At 44.1% G+C, this 20,028-nt stretch overlaps 1 protein-coding gene across 2 annotated transcripts in view; it reads right to left on the bottom strand.

The window, feature by feature from the left end:
• Gpr176 (G protein-coupled receptor 176) overlaps nt 1–19,521 on the bottom strand; it is a 105,327-nt gene extending 85,806 nt beyond the window's left edge. The window contains exon 1 of one of the 2 annotated variants that reach the window (XM_027422219.2): nt 18,500–19,521. In XM_027422219.2, the coding sequence (XP_027278020.1) occupies nt 18,500–18,668 (169 nt within the window). In that variant the 5' untranslated portion in view covers nt 18,669–19,521. The remainder of the gene's footprint in view (nt 1–18,499) is intronic. The other variant, XM_035446390.1, reaches the window with a different exon arrangement.
• Between the last annotated feature and the right edge of the window lie 507 nt (nt 19,522–20,028).

Genomic DNA, 20,028 nt, shown 5'->3' with positions numbered 1-20,028 from the left:
TGAAGAGGACAAAAGCCTCCTTATGATCTCAGTACTTACATTAAATAACCAAATTCCTCTCTTCTAGTTTCTGAACATCTGTCCTCATGGTTTGACTCCCAGGGCTACATCCTGTGGGGTGAGCCTGATACCTACCTGCCATCTCAATAGACTCTAAGAAACTGGTTAGGCATCCGTCAGTCAATGTGAACCACCTACATGAAAATCACCTAGTGTGTCCAGCAAAACAACAGACGCTAAAGTAGAATTCCTGTTAGTAGAAGACGAACCTGCATTTTTAACAAGTTATTAATTGACTGGGTTTTATTTTCATTTTTGACACTGTCTCATGCATCCCAGACTAGCCTCAGACTCTCAGTATAGATGAGATGATGTTGAACTTGCGACCCTCTGGCGTCCACCTCCTAATTTCGGTATTATAGGTGCACTACATTCACTTTATACGGCTAGGAATAGAACCCAGGGCTTCCCACATCCAAGAATCTCAGCCTGTGTTCACAATCACAAAGATGCTTTACCAGGCCTCCATCTGGCTCAGCAACAGGGCCAGGCCTGACTCCACCCTTGCTCTCACCCAGTGTGAGCCTCACCAGCTAGAGCCCATTGACTTGTTACTAATGAGAAAAATGATTGGGTGCTCTTCAGAGCAAAGTCCCACCCGATCTTAACAAGGGCAGCATCCCACGAGGAAACAGACAGCCCTCCAGTCCCTCACCCTCCCTTTCACATAGCAGAGGCAGAAGGCTTCATTTTCGGACTCTGATCATTGGTAGATTCATTGCTGCTAACGATCTACAGTCTTGGGAGCAAGCCACAGAAACAACAGGACAAACATAAAAGATGCTATTCCTGTCGATCGATGAGAGGGGTTAGGAACTGAAATTTGATTATTTTGTCTCTGCATGAGTCTTTATTGAACTCTGTGTTCCTGGAAATTAAATTCACACTCACATAGACTGTGGGGAGAGATTCTTTCCTTTCCACTTAGCAGCCTCGAAAAGTGTTTCTTATCCTAAGAAACTGCACAGTAGGTCCCAACAAAAAGTAGCTGTAATTAAAGGTGCAAATGAGTACACACAGGGATGCTGGGAAAACCAGGAGTCAATAGCACTCACCCTTTAAGGCACACAAGGTAGAGGTGTCCTCAAATATCCTGGCTAAGAAAATACAAAGTCATTCTTAATACAAGGTGCTCTCCAATTTATTTGGAACAAGTGATAAATTGTCTGAACGCTGGCAAAGGCACAATGACCTGAAATTATCTGCTGATGATCTATTAGGTCCACTAGAGGTCATCTGACAGGATCGGGAAAAAGGGAGACATCATCATCCACCATTCCTGAAGATGTAAGTTAGGAACTGCAAGCTTTGTAAAGGCTCTCTGAAAAGTGACTGCATTGTGGAATCTGGGAATGGAAAACACACAAATGGGGAGGAGAGGGGGGAAGTTACACAAAGAGCAGGTTGGTTGACCTTGGATTGGTGTAAAATACTCAATAGCCATGTCATTTGTGGGTGGTGGGGGGTTTACGGGTAGTTAGTGTCTCATCTCCAGAACTTGAAGCAATTGCAGTAAGCCCTAGAAACTTCTATGAGATAGCTTCAAAATGAGCCCAACAAAATCAGAAGCTGATGTCAAACAAGAATATGGAGGGCTTCAACAAAACTGCCTCATATGTTTTAAGTAGGCATGCAGCCTTTTTTTAAATGGACATAGTGTTCTGTGAGCAGAAAGAGAAAATTTGGCCAAGGCATCAGATGCCATAGAGCATTGTAAAGTAAGGTGTCAGAGCTTGTGCCAGAGAGGTGGCTTAGTGCTTAATAGGGCTACTTTTGAGGAGGACCAGTATTCAGTACTCAGAACCCATGTTGGGTGGCTCACAACCAGCAGCAACTTCAGCTCCAGATCTGATGTCCTTTTCTGACTTCCTCAGGCACCCATACACTTACACACCTGCATACATCCACACACAGAGGCATTCATCCACATAATTAAAAATAAATCTTTGGGGGGGATATGCAGATTTCAGGGTTGGAGAGAGCAGTGGTTAAGAACACTCATACATGAAGACCTGCACTCAGATCCCCAGACCCATGTAAAACACCATGCGCATCTATAACCCCAGTAGTGATGGGAAGACTCATGGAGTTAGGAGGATGACTGACACTAGCTGGCCAGACAGTCTAGTCAAAAAATAATGAGCTCCGGGTTTAATGAGACCCTAGATCAAGGGAATAAGATTGGGACTGACAGGGGATGAGTCCAAATGTCTTCCTCTGGCCTCTATGCATATGCATAACACACACACACACACACACACACACACACACACACACACACACACACAGCTTTCTCTAAATTATGGTAAATAAGACTGGAACCTTCCTTAACCTAGAGAGCTGAGGTACACTATACGTTCTTTCCAGGAACAAAGTGGGAGGTGCCCATCTCCCTTTGCCCTAGTAAAGAACTTTCAACAAGGCCATCCTGACAGCTTGATTTGGGTCCCCTGCAGTTGGGGTTGGGATTCATAGAGTTCGGAGAAAAATAAACGGCAAGAGACAGCCTGGCAAGGAAGAGGCTGTGGGCAGCCTACAATCCCATAATTCATTGAGGGCAAAGAGGCCTTGTGTCCCTGTTCCTGCGGTATGGCCATGGTGTGGTATCATACAGCACTTAGGGCCAGCAGGCCCGGTACAGAGAAGCTGGGCTCAATGGCACTCACAGGCTGAGAGCACAAGGGAGACACCATGACCATGGAGAAGACAGGTGACAACTGAAGACTATGAGACTACTTAGAACAACACTAGGGATAGAAGCTTCTCTGCCATCCTGTATCTCCCTCCCTTATTCACTCCTTTGCCACAAACCCCAGTCTATCCAGACTGGAAAACCAAGAAAACCTGACTCCAGGCTTGAGGTGAGGAAGGAAGCAAATGAAACTTTGTTGTCCTCTCCCAGGCAGCAGACCTGAACTAGGGCTTTCATGTAAGAGAGTTTTTTTATTTTTCAATAGGGGAAAGCTTTTCATTTTCAATGGTGTTTGGTGCATTGACTCTTTTGTTGGACAGCACAGAGTATGTACTAAAGACAGTGTGTGTGTTATGAACCACCAGAAAGTATGGAGGATTGGCCAAACTTTCATCTAAAAAAGGTCATATATGTGGAATCAAAAGAAGGGGAATAACTTATTGATACATGCACTAATTTGAATAACTTTCCAAAATGAGGCCAAGAAAAAAAAAGCCAATTTCAAAAAGTTATGTAAGGTAGTATTTATTCATATAATGTAATTGAAATGGCAAAATTACCTAAATAAAGAACATACTGGTGGCCAATAACAAGGATGGTGGTGGGCCGAGAGAAGTGGGTGTGGCTATAATAGTACAACAAGCCGGGCGTTGGTGGCGCACGCCTTTAATCCCAGCACTCAGGAGGCAGAGGCAGGCAGATCTCTGTGAGTTCAAGGCCAGCCTGGTCTCCAGAGCAAGTGCCAGGATAGGCTCCAAAGCCGCACAGAGAAACCCTGTCTCGGGAAAAAAAAAAAAAAAAAAAAAAAAAAGAGTACAACAAGAGGAATCCTTGCAGTGACAGAAATAGCAGTGAAATCCTGACGTACAACCTCCCCATATGCATGTATTGTGTACTGAGAGATGCCATTGTTAGGAAATTGGATAAAGGACATATTCCCCCCACACACATTATTTTATTGTTGTTACTTAGGGGGTTCAGTTTGGTTTGGTTTGAGATTTTGGGGAGACAAGGTCTTGCTATGTAGCCCAAGCTGGACTCAAATAACAATCCTCCAGGGTCACAAGTATGTGCTACGGTGTCCAGCTGTCTATACTATTTCTTACAGCTGCATATGACTCTATAATTATATCCAAGTAATAAAACAATTTATTTTCTAAAACAGGCTGAGCACTGTGTATGAGTAAGTGGATGTAACGAGTGACAAACAGTCTTCATGAGACGCACATCCCACCAGCAGGTGATGTTTCATGCAGCTCATTCGTAAAATCTCTTGTGATGTGTAAAACTCGGGCTCTTGCTCTAACATTTGCTGGCTACCTTGACTAGGATCAAGATGTTCTACTATTTCAGTCCTTTATTTGGCTCCCCTTCCCACTACTAAGCTTCCTTGATAAACAAGTATAGAGTGTTTCCTAATGCTTGCTAGAAAACACAAAAAGCCCATTCTGGTCCCACACACCCAGGAGCCAAGTGTGCCAACATTGGCAGCCAAATGTCAGCTGATTCCTGGTGACAACATCTGCCTCTCAGCCACTCTCCCATAGGAAAAGTCATGACCTCAGACTACTTCTAGCAATACTAGCAGACTAGCCTAAGATCCCAGCGGCTTCGGAATCTGTAGTGATGTCCCCACATACTTTACTCTGCCTGTTTTATACTATGTCATTTCATAGGGTCACTCTAACTTAAATAAAGCAGCCATACATTCTTTTCTTATGGCTTCCTATCAGGAGAGTTGCCATCCTTTCTGATACCCAACTTTAGAAGGCATTGCTCCAGGCCACTGGACATAGCTACATGTGTCTGAATCTTGACTGTGCAAACATCATTATCATTCCCACAGGTTCCTAGGTCTCATGCAGACCAGGAAAGCAATTAATTAACACTTTGTCCTCAAGCATTTCAAATCCCTCACTATTGAATACCAACTATGTGTTAGACATGATTCTAGACATTAAAGACCCACCAGTGCTTGCAACAAGGTACTATCCTCACATAGAACACAATAAAACATTATACAGGCACAATCAGTTCTGAGGTGTCAACTTCTGCAAACAGGGTGATAGGACAGAAGTGGGGAGTTCTTTGGATTAGTGCACAGGAAAAGCCCCTTGACATTTGAGTTGAATTTAAAAGATGACACATGGTCATGAAGGTAGGTGAGGCAAAGCAGGAAGAGCAGGAACTCAAAACCAGCCTATGCTATATGCTGAGAGAAGGGAGGAAGGGAGAGAAGGAGACAGAAAGACAAGTTATGAGAAACAAGAGAAGACTATTCTGTGGCAGAGAGAACAGCCAGGAAAGGGGAATAGACTTCCACAAGACTGAACTTGATGTGTCAGAGAAGCCAAAGGCTGATGCAGGCTGCCTGTGCTGTCTCTGCTTTGGCCCTCTCCTGCTCTTGCTCAGCGCCTGCTACCTTTGTGCCTGCTGAACCTAACAATGCAGTGGAGAGTCTGGCCCAGATTCCTCTCTGTGCTTGGATGCCTCAATCTCCTGTTAGCAAAGCTCTCACTCTCTCTGCCAAGGCCAGGGCACTGATCAGCTGACAATACTCATTTGGGCCTCACAGAAGTGATCTGCTGGACACAGGGCAGCGTGTTCCCCAACCACACAACTGCCAGATGCCAGGACTTCCTGCAGATGCCCCACCCAGAATGACTACAGTGAGAGTTGTGATTCTCCGGCCTCACCTTCAGACTTATCCGCCCTTCCCCCCCCCCCCCGAGCCTGGAAACAGTAAGGAAAGCATAAGTCAGCTTCCATCCAACCCAGAGCCATTTGAGCCTTCTGGGGAGCTGCATCTAAAGATGGCAATTTCCCTTCTCTAGCACAGCTAGGCTTCCTTTCCTCATCTTGGGGTTTTTATATTGACTATCAATGTAATTTATATGTAAGAAGCTGCTGAGTAAAAGTAGGTGTTTAAATAAAGATTTAAAAAAACGCCAGAAGTTGTATGCTGATTCCAGGCAGTAGCCAAAACATTTCCTGGTCCAATCAATCACTTCTGGGCTTCAGCTCCTACACAGCCACGAACCTCTTGCCAACCCCAGAGCTTCCAGCATCACCACATTCCTGGATTCATGTTCCTCGGAGCCTGAACATGACCTTCCACTCTTGACCTCGCCCTCTGCTGGACCTTACAATGCTCAGAGCCTGTGAGCATGTCTCCAGCTGCCAGGGTCTCTCTGGCTCCTGCTGGGTTCTCATGGCTCTGGGTTTCAAACACTTGCAAGGGCATCGAGTCATCCAGTTTCCACTGCATGGGGTCTTCCCAGCTATTAGAATGTGCTATTAAACAAGCCACTAAACCCTCTGGTTTTCTTTTTTACCCAAATGTGGGATATGAAAAATGAATAATGATATGAATAATAACATTTTTATTGTGACTCAACTCAAGGTTTATTTTTTTAAAAAAGAAGGAGATTTGGAGTTTGGGGGTTTGTGTAACTGGAAAATATAGAGATAGAACGAGGCTCTAGAGCTCTAGGGAATCAAATAGTATGAGAACTCATTCACTCTGTTTCTTCCCCTTCCTGCTCTTTGCACCCATGCCTTTCTCTCTCCCCTTCTGATCCTTACATCTGTTTATCCCTCTAGCTCCCATTCGACTACTCAGCAATCCTTTGGGGAAAGAGGGCATCTCCACCAGACTCCATATTAAGCTTCCTGATTGATTTGACAGATAAAGTATACATCTCACATGGACAGGTAAAAAGGACCTAGGATCAGCAAGGCTGGCTCATGTGCCCATTCTTTTGCAGGTAAGAGTGGAGTTACAAAAGAACACTACTGAGAGGCTATCACAGAAGACAGCAATAGAAAATTGCAATCTCGAGGTTGTTTTCTGCCAAATGCCGGTGGCAGGATTTATTTCCCAAGGCTGAGCTCCCTCCTGTAAAGCCCGAGCGTTCTTGAGATTCATCTTCTCAAGCGAGCCATTTGTCTTTACTATATGACTCTTCTATGGACAACAGGATCTTGATGTTATTTGGATCTAGAATGTCCCCTGAAGGCCAATCAGTGGAAGATTTGGAATCCATCTTGCAGCGCAATCAGGAGAGAACAGAACCTAGAGAAAGGAAGTTAGATCCTTGGGGTATAGCCTCGGAGGAGATACTGGGACCTCTCCTTTCTCCTTCGCTTCCTGGATGCTGTGAGTTGGACAGCTTTGCTTCACTGCACACTGGGCCATGCTGTTCAGCCTTCCGACAGGCCCAAAACCATGGAGCCAAACGGCTATGAACTGAAACCAAGAGCCAAACCAAACCTTTCCTCCATATAAAACTGATGACCTCAGGAATTCTGTGACAGTGACAGAAAGCTAGCCCAGCTCTGTTGTCTCCAGCAGCCATGCTCCAGCTGTTTGCCACTGAAACTTTTGGGTTTGAACTATGAGAAAAGACTTAGTCAGAAAATTAAAAAGAAACTATCTCTTCCATAGTCTCACACAGTTACTATGATGACTTAATGAAATAACATGGTTTATGCTATAAACTAAAAAGCCCTGTGTGAAAGTGAGACTACTGTAGTTTTCTTGCTTGGTAGTTACCATTTGGGCAGATAAGTCAAAAGTGCCTAAACCAGTGGTTCTCAACCTTCCCAGTGCTGTGGCTCTTTAACACAATTCCTCATTTTGTGGTGACCCCCAACCCTAAAATTATTTTTGTTGCCACTTCATAACTGTAATTTTGCTACTGTTATGAATCATAATGTAAATATCTGAAATGCAGGATATCTGATATGTGACCCCTATAAAAGGGTCATTTGGCCCCCAAAGGGGTTGCAACCCCCAGGTTGAGAACTGCTGACCTAAACCATCAGAGAGAGAGAGAGAGAGAGAGAGAGAGAGAGAGAGAGAGAGAGAGAACAAATTTCCTGAGGGAAAAATCACTCTAATTTTCAGTGTAAGGTTATCGAGAAAAGTCTGTGTGTGCTGGAGGAGGGGTTACTGTTTTGCATTTTTAACTGACACAGTAATAAAGGGGAGGACTCCAGACTCCCTCTTGGCTTCCTGACTTGCCCACACCTTAGAGTACGTTGAGAAAGTTTTATACATAATTGTTCTCCTTTTACTCCTCAGTAATACTCTAGCCTTATAGTGGAATTTTAAGAGAACCAAACATACACAAATCCTGATTGTACAATTAAGTCCAACAACTACTGATGGATCAAACGGGAATGAGTCCTGGAAAGTCAGACATATAACTGTTACTAGTTCAAGTGCACAGGCTGAAACTGATCTCCCACCCCCACCTCAGGCTTGCTACATTCCTTCCTTAAGAAGTAAGATAGCCTCCTTCAAGGTGCGGGCTCTCTATCTAACCCAAGAGCTACAAGGAGCCAAAAGCATTACACTGTAACAACAAGAAAGATGTCTGTGGGCATTTCAGGAATGGGCCAGACCCCATCTGTCTGAAGTTCCAGGGTGTAAAACTGCACTCGTTTCAAAGAGTTTCTTTCTCAAAGAAAGTTCTGGGCCTGAACAGATGGCTCAGCAGTTAAAAGTACCTGCTGATCTTGTAAAGGACGTGGGTTTCAGTGCCAGATCCCAGGACCCGTTTGGGATGGCTCACAACAACCTGTTGGCTACGGTTCTCAGGGCTCCAATACCCTCATCTGGTCTTCATAGGCACCTGCACACATGTGGTGCACATACAGACAAGCAGGCACTCACATATACACATAAATAAAAAGAAATAATAGACTTAAAATAACCCAATAAAGCTGGGCATTGGTGGCGCACGTCTTTAATCCCAGCACTAGGGAGGCAGAGGCAGGCGGATCTCTGTGAGTTCGAGACCAGCCTGGTCTACAAGAGCTAGTTCCAGGACAGCCTCCAAAGCCACAGAGAAACCTTGTCTCAAAAAACCAAAAAAAAAAAAAAAAAAAAAAAACCCAATAAAAAGACAGTGCTTTCAAGAGGGCTGTATCGTTATAACAAGATCACTAGATGTCCTAATTAGGGTTACTATTGGCTGTGATGAAACACCATGACTAAAACCAAATTGGAGCAAAAAGGGTTTATGCAGCTTACACTTCCACATCATTGTTAATCACTAAAGGAAGTCAGGCAGGAACTCAAACAGGAAGGGAGGCAGGAGCTAATGCAGAGGCCACGGAGGAATGCTGCTTAGTGGCTTGCTTCCTATGTCTTGCTCAGCCTGCTTTCTTATAGAACCCAGGATCATCAACCCAGGTATGGCATCACCCACAATGAGCTGGGTCCTTCCCCCATAAATCACTAATTAAGAAAGTGTTCTACAAGCTTGTCTACAGCAAGATCTCATGGAAACATTTTTCACAATTGAGATTCCTTCCTCTCAGATCACTATAGCCTTTGTGTCAGGTTGACACAAAATTAGCTAGCACACTAGGGAAATGTTTTCCATGGTTCAGCCACTCAGGCACTCAAAGGGTTCTGCAGCCATGGTCCAAGAGTGATGGGGGAAGTCCTTCTGTGTATATTTTTCTTTTATTGATTAATGAGTAAAACACTGATTGGCTGATTGGCTAGGCAGCAAGTGACGTAGTTGGATAGAATCAGAATATAAGCAGGGACAAACAGGAAATCACTCTCTTCTCTTCTCTTCTCTTCTCTTCTCTTCTCTTCTCTTCTCTTCTCTTCTCTTCTCTTCTCTTCTCTTCGGCCCAGACCTTTTCTCCAGTAAGATAAGACCACGTGGAAATACTTAGATTTATAGAAATGGTAGACAGAGCTAGCCAATAAGAAGCCATACCCAGCAGCCCTCAGCTTTATAACTAATGTAGTGTAAGTGTGTTTATTTGGAGGACCTGCAGGGCCAGAAAACTCACATTATACAAGAGGACCAGGCTACAGCTAAAACTGACAACAGAAGTTGACATTTCATGTGTGTACCATGCATGCATAATACATGAGTTACAGAATCATGCAGGATCCCACCAACATTCCAGAGAAAAGTCAGTGAGGTCAGTCAGTAAGTAGCAAGATCAGATTCTCTGAGGAAACCCTAAGAGGATGATGCATGAGGCTGTGAAGGTAAAACTGAAGTTGGAATGGAGACTTCGGGATATTGGAGATGCCAAGAACATAGGGCATCTGCCATGGCAAGTTGCATACACCGAGTGGAGGCAACTCAAGAACCCAGGTGGGCTGCAAGTGACATGACTATAGAGGAGATGCTACCCAAGCCTGACACCACATGCTCTCAGTGTTAGACATGGAGCTAGAAGGATTAACTTCCTGATGGCTTTGTTTTTCTTTGGTCTCATCTAAGTCCTCATTCCTCCCTTTTGGGATAGTAATGCCTATTCTGTGTCACTGTATGTGAAATATGTGAATCTCTTTTTAATGTTATAGGAGCTCACAGCTAAGGGACTGTCTTGAATTTCAGTAGAAACTGTGGACTTGTATGTCTTAGCAATATTGGAACTATTAAGACCTTAGGGACTCTGGAAGTTAGACTAGATACATTTCTCATTGTGAAATGACCATGAGCCTTTGGAGAGGAGGCATGGAATGTCCCCATTTAAATCTGAAATGTCATACATAGACTTGTATTTGCAACAATTGGTTCCCCGCTGCTAGAGCTCTTGTAGGAAGTTCTTAAAATTTTGGGAGGCAGAGTCTAGCTGATAGAAAGGGACAGACTTTTGAGATCATACCCAATCTCTGGCTACTGTCATGCTCTTTCCAAGTCTGCACTGCATACTCCTGCACTGTGCTTTCCCTGATGTGATGGCCTGGAGCCCTCTAAACCCATGAGCCAAATTCAATCTTCTTCTCCCACACTCACCTTGACTTGTTTGTGTCATAGATTATGTTCACAGAGACACAAAAGTAATGAGTACACATGTAAAATTGCAGTGTTTAAATGTCAAACATGATCAAATATTGGAAATATAAAGGGATACAGAGGTGGCTCAGCGGTTAAGAGTACTTGTTGCTCTTGCAGGACCAAGGTTCAGTTCCCACATATAACTCCTGCTCTGGGGATTCTTATACCCTCTTCTGGCTTCCACAGGCACAGGCACACACATATTGCACAGACATACGTGCAAGAAAATGCATATACACACAAAATAAAACAAATAAATCATCTATACATATCATTAAAATTTAATTTAATTTTTTTCAGGCTAGACCTCCCACTATTGTGCTTTTTTGGCCCCATTCCACTGCCAATTTTCCATAATTTCACAAAGCATTTTTATTCTAATCAAATCTCACCATGCCACTTTACAGCAATTTAAATTTGGTTAAAGACATTAGGCATCAAGTACAACAATCATTCCACTTTTTGCTTTTAATGTGCTTTACTTATTCTCCAACTTATGACTCTGGCAACAAGAAGGTGAAGCACAGATAACATACAAAGTGGGAGAGACATCCGAAAAATTTTTAAGAGTTTGGTGTCTTGAGAATTTAACAAAAAAAAACAAAGGATCTGGATAGATGCTATTAAAAAGAAGATACTTAAGTGGATAATAAGTACATGAAAAAACACATGCTTAATACCATTAGCCATTAGAGAAATGTACACTGGAGTCACAATGATATACCACTTCCTGCTTAGTAAAATGCCAAAAATGACAAATAATAACACATATTGTCAAGAATGTAAAGCAAATAGAACCCTCAAATACAACTCCAGTGAGAATGAAAAATTATGCACTTAGGAAAACAATTTGAGAGTTCCTAAAAGGATAACCACGGAGTTCTCCTATGAACCATTTATTCAATTTGTAAGGTATGTGTCCAAAGAACTGAGAACATGCCCACACAAAAACTTACACATGAATATCTATAGCAAGCAGCATTATTCATAGTAGTCAAAAGGTGGCTAACTCAAATGTCTACCAAATGATGAATGAATACACAAAATGTACTAAGTCCATATTTTGAGGTATTATTTAGTAATTTTTACACTTACTTATTTTTTTATTACATGAGTATGTATCTGTGCATTCAGGCATGCACATGCCACAGCACATGTGTAGAAGTTAAAAGACAACTTGCAAGAGTAAGTTCTCTCCTTCTGCCACTCAGGTCATCGGGCTTGGTGGCAAGCGTCCTACTGAGCTATCTAGGTGGCCCCAATTCAACAACATTTTATACAGAGTGAGAGCTGAGGAGGAATTCAGCTCAGTGGTAGAGTGCTTGCCTACCATTCAGGAGGCCCTAGGTTCAATTCCCAGCACCATAAGGGTTGAATAAATAATAGTAATGAATTTCTGATACTACAATGTGAATGAAACCTAACTATACATAAAATATTATAAATAAAAGAAGCCAGTTAACCTAAAAGGTAACACTTTTGACTTCAAATACATGAAATGTCTACAGCATATAATCCACAGAGACATAAATAAATTGGTGGCTACTTAGAACTCAGGGGATTGAAGCAAACTGGATTAATTGTTAATGGGCACATGTTTTCTTTGTGGAATGTTAAAAATGTTCCCAAATTAAATAATGATGATGACTCTCCAACTCTGTGAATATACTAAAAACCACCTAGTTGTGTTCTGTAGCATACAAATTTTATCTTAAATACTGGGTTTTTTATTGTTTTCAATGGAAAGTTGAGTTCCCAAGAAAAACTGGAAAATGGAAAAATGTATTGTACATAAGTAAGCCAAGAACAGAGCAGTGAGGGGTTACAGCATTTCATTAGGCTGGAGTTCAGGTCAATATCCTGTGTCTGACTCGCCATAAAAGAACAAACTGATCACTGTTTTGTATTCTAACTCTACAAAGTAAAGAAAGAAAATATGAGGGCTGGGGAGGGGGGCAGATATCTCTGTCTGCAAAATGCTTTCAAACACAAGGACCAGAGTTCAATTCTCAGAATCCACACTGAAAAAACTGTCAGGCATGGTGGTGGATACCTGTAACCCCAGAGCTCATGATGCAGAGAAAAGGAGATCCCTGGGGCCAGTCAATTAGTGAGCTAGAGGCCAGTGAGAGATCCTGTCTCAAAAGGAGGTGGTAGAAACACCTGAAGGTAACCCCCAAGGTTGTCCTCTGGCCTTCACAGACTCACACACTTGTACATAGGCATGCACTACACAAACATAAGAATGGAGGGAGAACGGGTGGGGTACACTTCTAGCCTATGAAAATCAAAGATGAGGCTATGGGAGTCGGGATATTATCTACACAGGCTAATTATTGACCCTGACATATCCTGACTCTATAGGGCAGCTTAGGATATACCTTATTCTCTCTCTCTCTCTCTCTCTCTCTCTCTCTCTCTCTCTCTCTCGCTCTCGCTCGCTCGCTCGTGTGTGTGTGTGTGTGTGTGTGTGTGTGTTGTGTGTGTGTGTGTGTGTGTTGAGACAGGATCTTGTAGCTCAGTCGGGCCCTGAATTCACTATGTAGCTAAGGCTGGCCTTGAACTCCTGGCCTTCCTGCCTCCACCTCCCAAATGCTTGGATTACGGGTGTGCAACACCACACCTGACTATGATACCTTATTTTTTTAATGTCATCTGTCCGGGTTTCTAGACATGCCAAAACAGAAACAGCATATAGATGCAAGGTAGCTGGTGTTATATTACTAATGTCTATAATTATGGTTAACTAAAAATTATTCTGTATAATTATGAATTATGAGCACAAGCTAGCGTAATATACCACCTGTCAACAGTTAGCTAGGAAACTGTAAGAATTACATGACTACTATCAAAGGCACAAATGTATGTCTCTTTTAATTGTTGTGCCATGTAATTTTGCTGGAAGACTATGAAAAATAAGCGTGAGGCAAAATGGTGTTTATATATTTCATCTATCTGATAAACAGATTCTTCAATAAGCCCGTTCCCTTCCTCACTTCCTCCCCTTACCCTATCTCCATTGCTTCAAATGAAACCAGTGGTCTCTTACATGCTAGGTAAGCACTCTACCTAACTGAGCAGCATCTGCCTTCTCTCTGTCTTTCCTTTAAAGTGCTCTAGGATATAGAGATGGCTCAGTGGGTACAAGCATTTTCTCTGTAAGCATGAGGACCTGAGTTCAGATCCCAGCACACATGTAAGGGGCCAAGGTGTAATCCTAGTGATGTGGAGGGCAGTGACAGGAAGATAGCTGGGGCTTCCTGGCCAACAGCCTAGCTGCAGGTTCAGTGAGAAACCCTGTTTTGAAGGAATAAAACAAAAGGTGATAGAGAACGTTTACTTGGTGGTCATCAATTTCACAGTGATTCATGATCCACCACTGTAAGTACAGCAGCCTACACAGGCTGCTATCAAACAAACACCCAGGCGTAGTAGAGCACATATTTAATCCCAGCACTTGGGAGGCAAAGGCAAAAGGAGAATCTCCAGGTTCCAGGCAGGCTGGTCTCCATAGTGAGTTCCAGGACAACCGGGGCTACATAGAGAAACCCTGGCTCGAAACAAAGAAACAAAAAAACACTCATATATTGGGTGGCTTGAACAACATTTATTTCTACAGTTCTGGAAGCTAGGAAGTCCCAGATCAAATGCCAGTGTGCACAGGTTCTGGGGAAGGGCCTCTTTCTGACAACTGCCTTCCTGCTGCATCTTCACAGGATGGACAGATAGAGTCTGTAAGCTCTTTGGCATTAAGCCTGGCCTCATCTAAACTTCTCCAGAAAGGTCCATCACGCAGGGGTTAGATCTGCAACAAATGAATGCAGGCAGCTGTGGGTTTCCAGCAACATTCAGTCCATAACAGTTGGAAAAGAAGGTCAACTTAAAAAAAAATGAGAACTGTATATATGTATTGGCTTGGCAAGAGGAAGAAAGACTGGGTTTCTATATTTGAAAACACTTTAAGATAAATTTCAATGTAGAATACTTACATGCTGGCTATTGCTCACATTGGTGACTTTCTTTTTCTTTTTTCTTTCTTTTTTTTTTGGCTAGGTTTAATTCCATTAATGAAGAAAAAGATATTCAAGAAGTTACACAATATACATAGAGTCACACAGCAGGAAATGGGAAATCTGAACACACTTAGATGTGCTTCCAAAGCCATGCTTCTAACCTCCGCACTTGGGCATTCCAAGTTTTTCTTGTCTAGTTTTTCTTTCTTTTGTTCTTTTTAAAAATAGATTTTTCACACAATTATATTCTTATGATAGTTCCTTTCCTCCAAATCTTCCCAAACCCTCCCTACTTCTCCATCTATCCAAGTCCACACCCTTTCTTTCTCTCTCTCTCTTTAGAATACAAACAGGCATCTAAAAACAATAAAAGAAAACAAACAAACCGTAAGAGGACAAAAAAACAAACAGAAGAGGAAATAGCCAAAGAAAAAGCACAAGAAACACATCTAGACACTGAAACACACTTATTTGCACACATGGAAAACCTATAAAAATAAAATTAGAAATCATAATATATAAGCAAAAGATCAGTAAGGGGACAAAACAGCTAAACAAAGCATTGAGAAACAAAAAAAAATACCTCTGAAAATACTGCTGGGTTAGCTTTGTGTTGGCCATCTATTGCTGGACATGGGGCCTGCCCTTAAGTGTGGTTTGTATACCCAGTGACACTCTGTTGGAGAAATGGCTTCTAGGTTAGGAATGGGGTGTGTGCCTACTTCCCTTGTCGGCACTGGGATCTCATCTGGCTTAGACCTGTGCGAGCCCTGTACATACTGCCACAGTCTCTGTGAGTTCGTATGTGCATCAGACCTGTTAGGTCTAGAAGGACTTGTTTCCTTGCTGTCTTCCGTGCCTATGGCTGTTCATTGGTGACTTTCTTTAATGGGCAGTTCATTTATAAAAATGTCTTCCATGCCTCCAAGGATGACAGGCACAGGTGACAAGTGATCTGTGTAGGAGTAGCTTAGCGGTAATAGTTGGTCATAGCTACTGACCTTTCTAAGCCAAAGCAACAAAGAGAAATGTAGCTCTGCAGGTATTTTCATTGTGAATCCAAAGAGATTGGGAAAAAGAAAGATCAGTCCTGTGGAATTTCATTTTTTGTTTTTTGTTTGTTTTCAAGACAGGATTTCTCTGAGTAGTCCTGGCTGCCCTGGAACTCCCCCTGTAGACCAGGCTGGTTTCAAACTTAGAGATCTGCCTGCCTCTGTCTTCTGAGTGCTGGGATTAAAGGCATGTGCCACCATGCCCAGCAGAGTCTTATTGGAAAAGGTGGATTCCAAATCTGAGTCTTTGATTTCCCATTTTTGACTTCTAGAAGTGGTGTGAACCACCTATTAAAGGACATAATATTGTATCATGAAGGCTGAGAAAGATTCATTTACTCAGATGCCCAAAAGTCATATTATTTGAGCAATATATATAATTCTTGAGTCATTTTCAGCATAGTAAATGATGTTCCCTGTTACTGAAATATTACAGTTATTCCAAGTTGCTGGGACATTTTTCTGGTTACAGAGCACTGAAAAAGTGTTTAAAGTTCTGCAAGATAGCAAGGCAAGGAAAGTATTCCCACATACTAATGGGTCTCTGGAAGCCTAGGAAAGAGAAATATATTTGGAGGATATATAGAGTGCTTGTGTTTGTTTAAAGAGAAAGATTAAAGGACAACTCATTTGCCTATGTTTGGGGATGGGAAGTAAGTAAGTCATGTTTAGTCTTTCACTAGATACACTCCATCCTCCCAGACTTGCCTTCCTCCTACTTCTAACCTATGACTTCCCTCTATTTGTGGACTTCGGAACTATATTCCCAACTTTACATGCCTTGCATATAACTGGACATAGCTTTGGACCTTAAGTGTTAAGCCTCAACTGTCATTTCCAGTAAAAATCTGAATCCAGGAAAATCTGTATGTAAGGAGATATATTTGAATGGATCAGAACCTTCTAGAACAACGAATTGAGAACATTCACAAGGAATAAGCTCACAGGACTATATAACAATTCAGCTATGTTTTCAAGGAAACATGAAATGCTATCTATATTTGCATTTTCTGAAAATAGAATAGAGAAAATGGAATTCTCAGTAGGTCCAGTCAAGCATAACCAAAGATCCTGGGGAAATGTGTCTCTTTTATAGAGCTATCCATGAAGGCAGTCTTGCATGTCACTCACAAGTACTTTGTGGGAAAGAACTGAAATAAGAGCAGATTACCTAGGAATTCCTGAATCCAAAGCACAGACAGAAATAAGAAACCACAGAAAGATAGCAGAAATAACATCTAACTGTCCACTATTTGATATGTCTTTTAGAGAATATCTTCTACTCCATTAATACTTAACTTTTTAGATTCAATCCATGAAAAGCATTTCTCTCAACACCAAAGTTGCCATGGGGGAAAGTTATTCATATATACCTGTACATAATAGGGGGGAATATATTTTTAAAAACCCAGAGTCATTTTTTCTGCCTTTCTTTTAACAAACATTTTAAGTGAAGCAATATTGGAATTCAACTCTTTACACAGTACCTTACATAGTAAATGTTTAGATAGTGATTGTTAAATGAATCTTGGAAATATTTGAAACATAGGGTTTTGTTTTCTAAATGTGTATTTAACAGTCCACTTGAAAACACACATCTAGACGTCACACAGATGTCCACACCTGAAAATGCCCTCATGACATAGAGTGTACAGTAACTATTACAACAGAATAGACTAGAATGATGACAGTTTGAGAAAGTATGAAGGGAAATTCCAAACATTAATTTTTTTCCAAATATGGTCTTTTAATAGCTCAGATATCTTGGTTTCCATGGAAATTCCCAGTGTCTAGGAAATGAAATCTGTTATGACTTTGAAACTTTGACTTTTCTTCTCCACAACATCCACACGTAAATCGTAATCTTTTCACGTTCCTATAAATGCCACAGCAGCTGATTTAGACATGTTTGCCAAACCTCAGTGGAAAGCAGTATTGACTGTACTGTTCATCGTTTAGAGGGCAGCCCTAAAGCACAAGAACCAAAAGTGGGTCAAAGTACAGGTGATTCTCGCGCTAGCCCACACACATTTTACTAGCCACTGCACAAAGAAATCACACTGACAGCAATTCCTTCATCCTTCTTAGGGTCCTCCAGCTCTTTTTGAAAACCGATTCGATGTAATTGGGGAGGGGGCACCCCATTTTGGTCTATTTTTTTAATCCCTCTGAACTCAACAAGGGGGAAAATCTATTGTGTGTGGTTTGAGATTTACTTCCTTTCTTTCCTTCTTCCTTTCTGTCTGTCTGTCTGTCTGTGGTATGCACTTAAAACACAGGTAGAGAAGTAGAATGGATATCGTCTTACTCGGAGATTGTAAAATCATGTGAAGGCAATATAAAGTTTAACTTCACGCGCTCTTTTACCCGGTCGGTGCTTCTAAGAATCAAGCCAAAACTGACACGCAAAATAGAGCTCTTTCAAAAATAATTATCATATATAGGTAACAGATGGCAAAAAACACATTTTTCATTGAGAGCGTAACATTCCTTCATCAGCAACAAATTCCCACGGAATCTTTGCTCCTGTTTGTAAACAAGAGCTAGAGGCTGCGATGCTCAGGGCACCAGAAGGTACAAGGTGATGCGCGGAGCCCGAAGCGTTGGACAAGGGTTGTGTGGACAGGTCTTCCGCCAGAATCCCGTACCATCCTCCAGCCAAGAGAATCCCTGTCCGAACTCTTCTGCTTCCAGCCTTGGAGCCGGAGACAACCGCCCTCTCTTAACTTCAGGGCAGTTACCAAGGCATTCTTAAACCTCCTTCAACTCCCTACCCATGGCCAAGCACCCAGTACCCCAAGGCAGCTCTTGTGTCCTCGGGGGAGACCGGCCTGGCTGATGGCCCCCCGGGTGGCTTACCGAGCAGCGAGCCGATGAAGATGACGACCTGCACAGTGGTTGTGAACTGGCGGTACAGCTGCGCCTCGCTCAGCTCCCCGAGCGCGCTGCGGTTGGCGCCAGCCTCGGCGCCCGACGTGTTGCGCGGGTGGCTGGTGTTGGGAGACACCCAGCTGTTGTTGTGCCCCATAGCGAAGCCGGGGGCTTGAGCTCGCCCGCCCGGCCTCGGAACCGCGCGTACAGCCTCTGCTGCCCCGGCGCGGAGGGACCGACGCGCGGGAGCCAAGCAGCGTCCTGCAGAGCCGGACGGGCGGCGGGCCCCTCACGTCTGCTCATAGCCTAGCCAGCAGTCCGCGAGGAGGGGTGGGAGGGAGGCGCGGCCGCGCCCCATGCCTGCTCCCCCCCTGGGCCCGTCAGCAGCCACACGGAGGCGGCACGGTCACAGCGCATCGCTGGGCCCTCCTCCTGAGGGTGGGGGGGCACCGCGGCCAAACCCACCCTGCAGACACATGGGTGGCTGCGGAGGACCCACGCACGCTCTGGTCCCCGCTCCTCCCTTCAGGGAAGGCAGCACTTGGCTGAAGCTCTAGATTTCAATGCTACTGGCATCGAGGCTAGGGCGGTGCGAACCCCAACAAATTACCCCAGCCAAGGGATCAGAGCTGGGAGGGTGATCGCTAGACCCCATGGACAGTCAAGGCTTGGGCAGGAGGCCCTGGGGGTCCGTAGCCTGTCCCCGCACACTCGGCTGCGCGCCAGGACTCCGGGACGGTCAGCCCGGGTCGGGGGCTGCGATCTCCTGCCTCCCCAACGCTGCCTGGATCCCCGGAGCCAGCTCTGCAGCCCCTTTGCCTCCCGACGCCGCCGCCCCCGCCCTTGGCCTCACAACCCCAGGTCGGTTCGTGGCTGGGGCAGATTGTCGTGACCTCGTCAGGACCAGCGAGGACGCGCCCTAGCCGGGCAGTGGCGCCGCTCGCTCGCTCGCTCGCTCGCTCGCTGGGCTGCGGGACTCCCAGCGCGTGCCTGGGGCAGTCGGGGACGCGCGGCAGGCAGGCGAGGTCACGTGACTCACGACCCGCACCCCCCAGCGCCCCCCCCAGCCCCCTCTCCCCCTCTGCTGCCAAAGGGACGGCGCCATTTTGCCCCGGTGGAGCGTGACTTTGTCGCGGGGAGCGTGGGAGGAGCGCAGTTCCAGTGTCTGGCTTCTGTAGAACGCGTTCCCAGCTGCACTGCGTTTATACTGCCCTGGTGACTGCCCCAGCGTCATCAGAGGAGCTGCCTGCAGGCTCTGAATCATTCTCCACCGCCACCTGGGCACCGAGCCCAGTCTGGGCCCTCGTCAAGCCAAAGCAAGGTGGAATAGAGGAACCCACTGATGGTTTCCTAGGCACTTGGGCTGCGCTTCTCCTCTACAGCGGGCACTGCTAATGAATCCAGCAATGAAGATTTGAAGGCAGCTTCCCGCAGGCTGATAACAAAGCATTGGGAAGTTGGGATACGGAGGCAAGCAAGAAGAAAGAGTAAAGGAGGAGTAATGAAAAGTGGGGGAA

Source organism: Cricetulus griseus, chromosome 6, assembly GCF_003668045.3.
Source record: "Cricetulus griseus strain 17A/GY chromosome 6, alternate assembly CriGri-PICRH-1.0, whole genome shotgun sequence".
In the NCBI taxonomy this organism is placed as follows: Eukaryota; Metazoa; Chordata; class Mammalia; order Rodentia; family Cricetidae; genus Cricetulus; species Cricetulus griseus.
The sequence above is the reverse complement of the archived record's forward strand: the minus strand, read 5'-3'. Positions and strand labels throughout refer to the sequence as shown.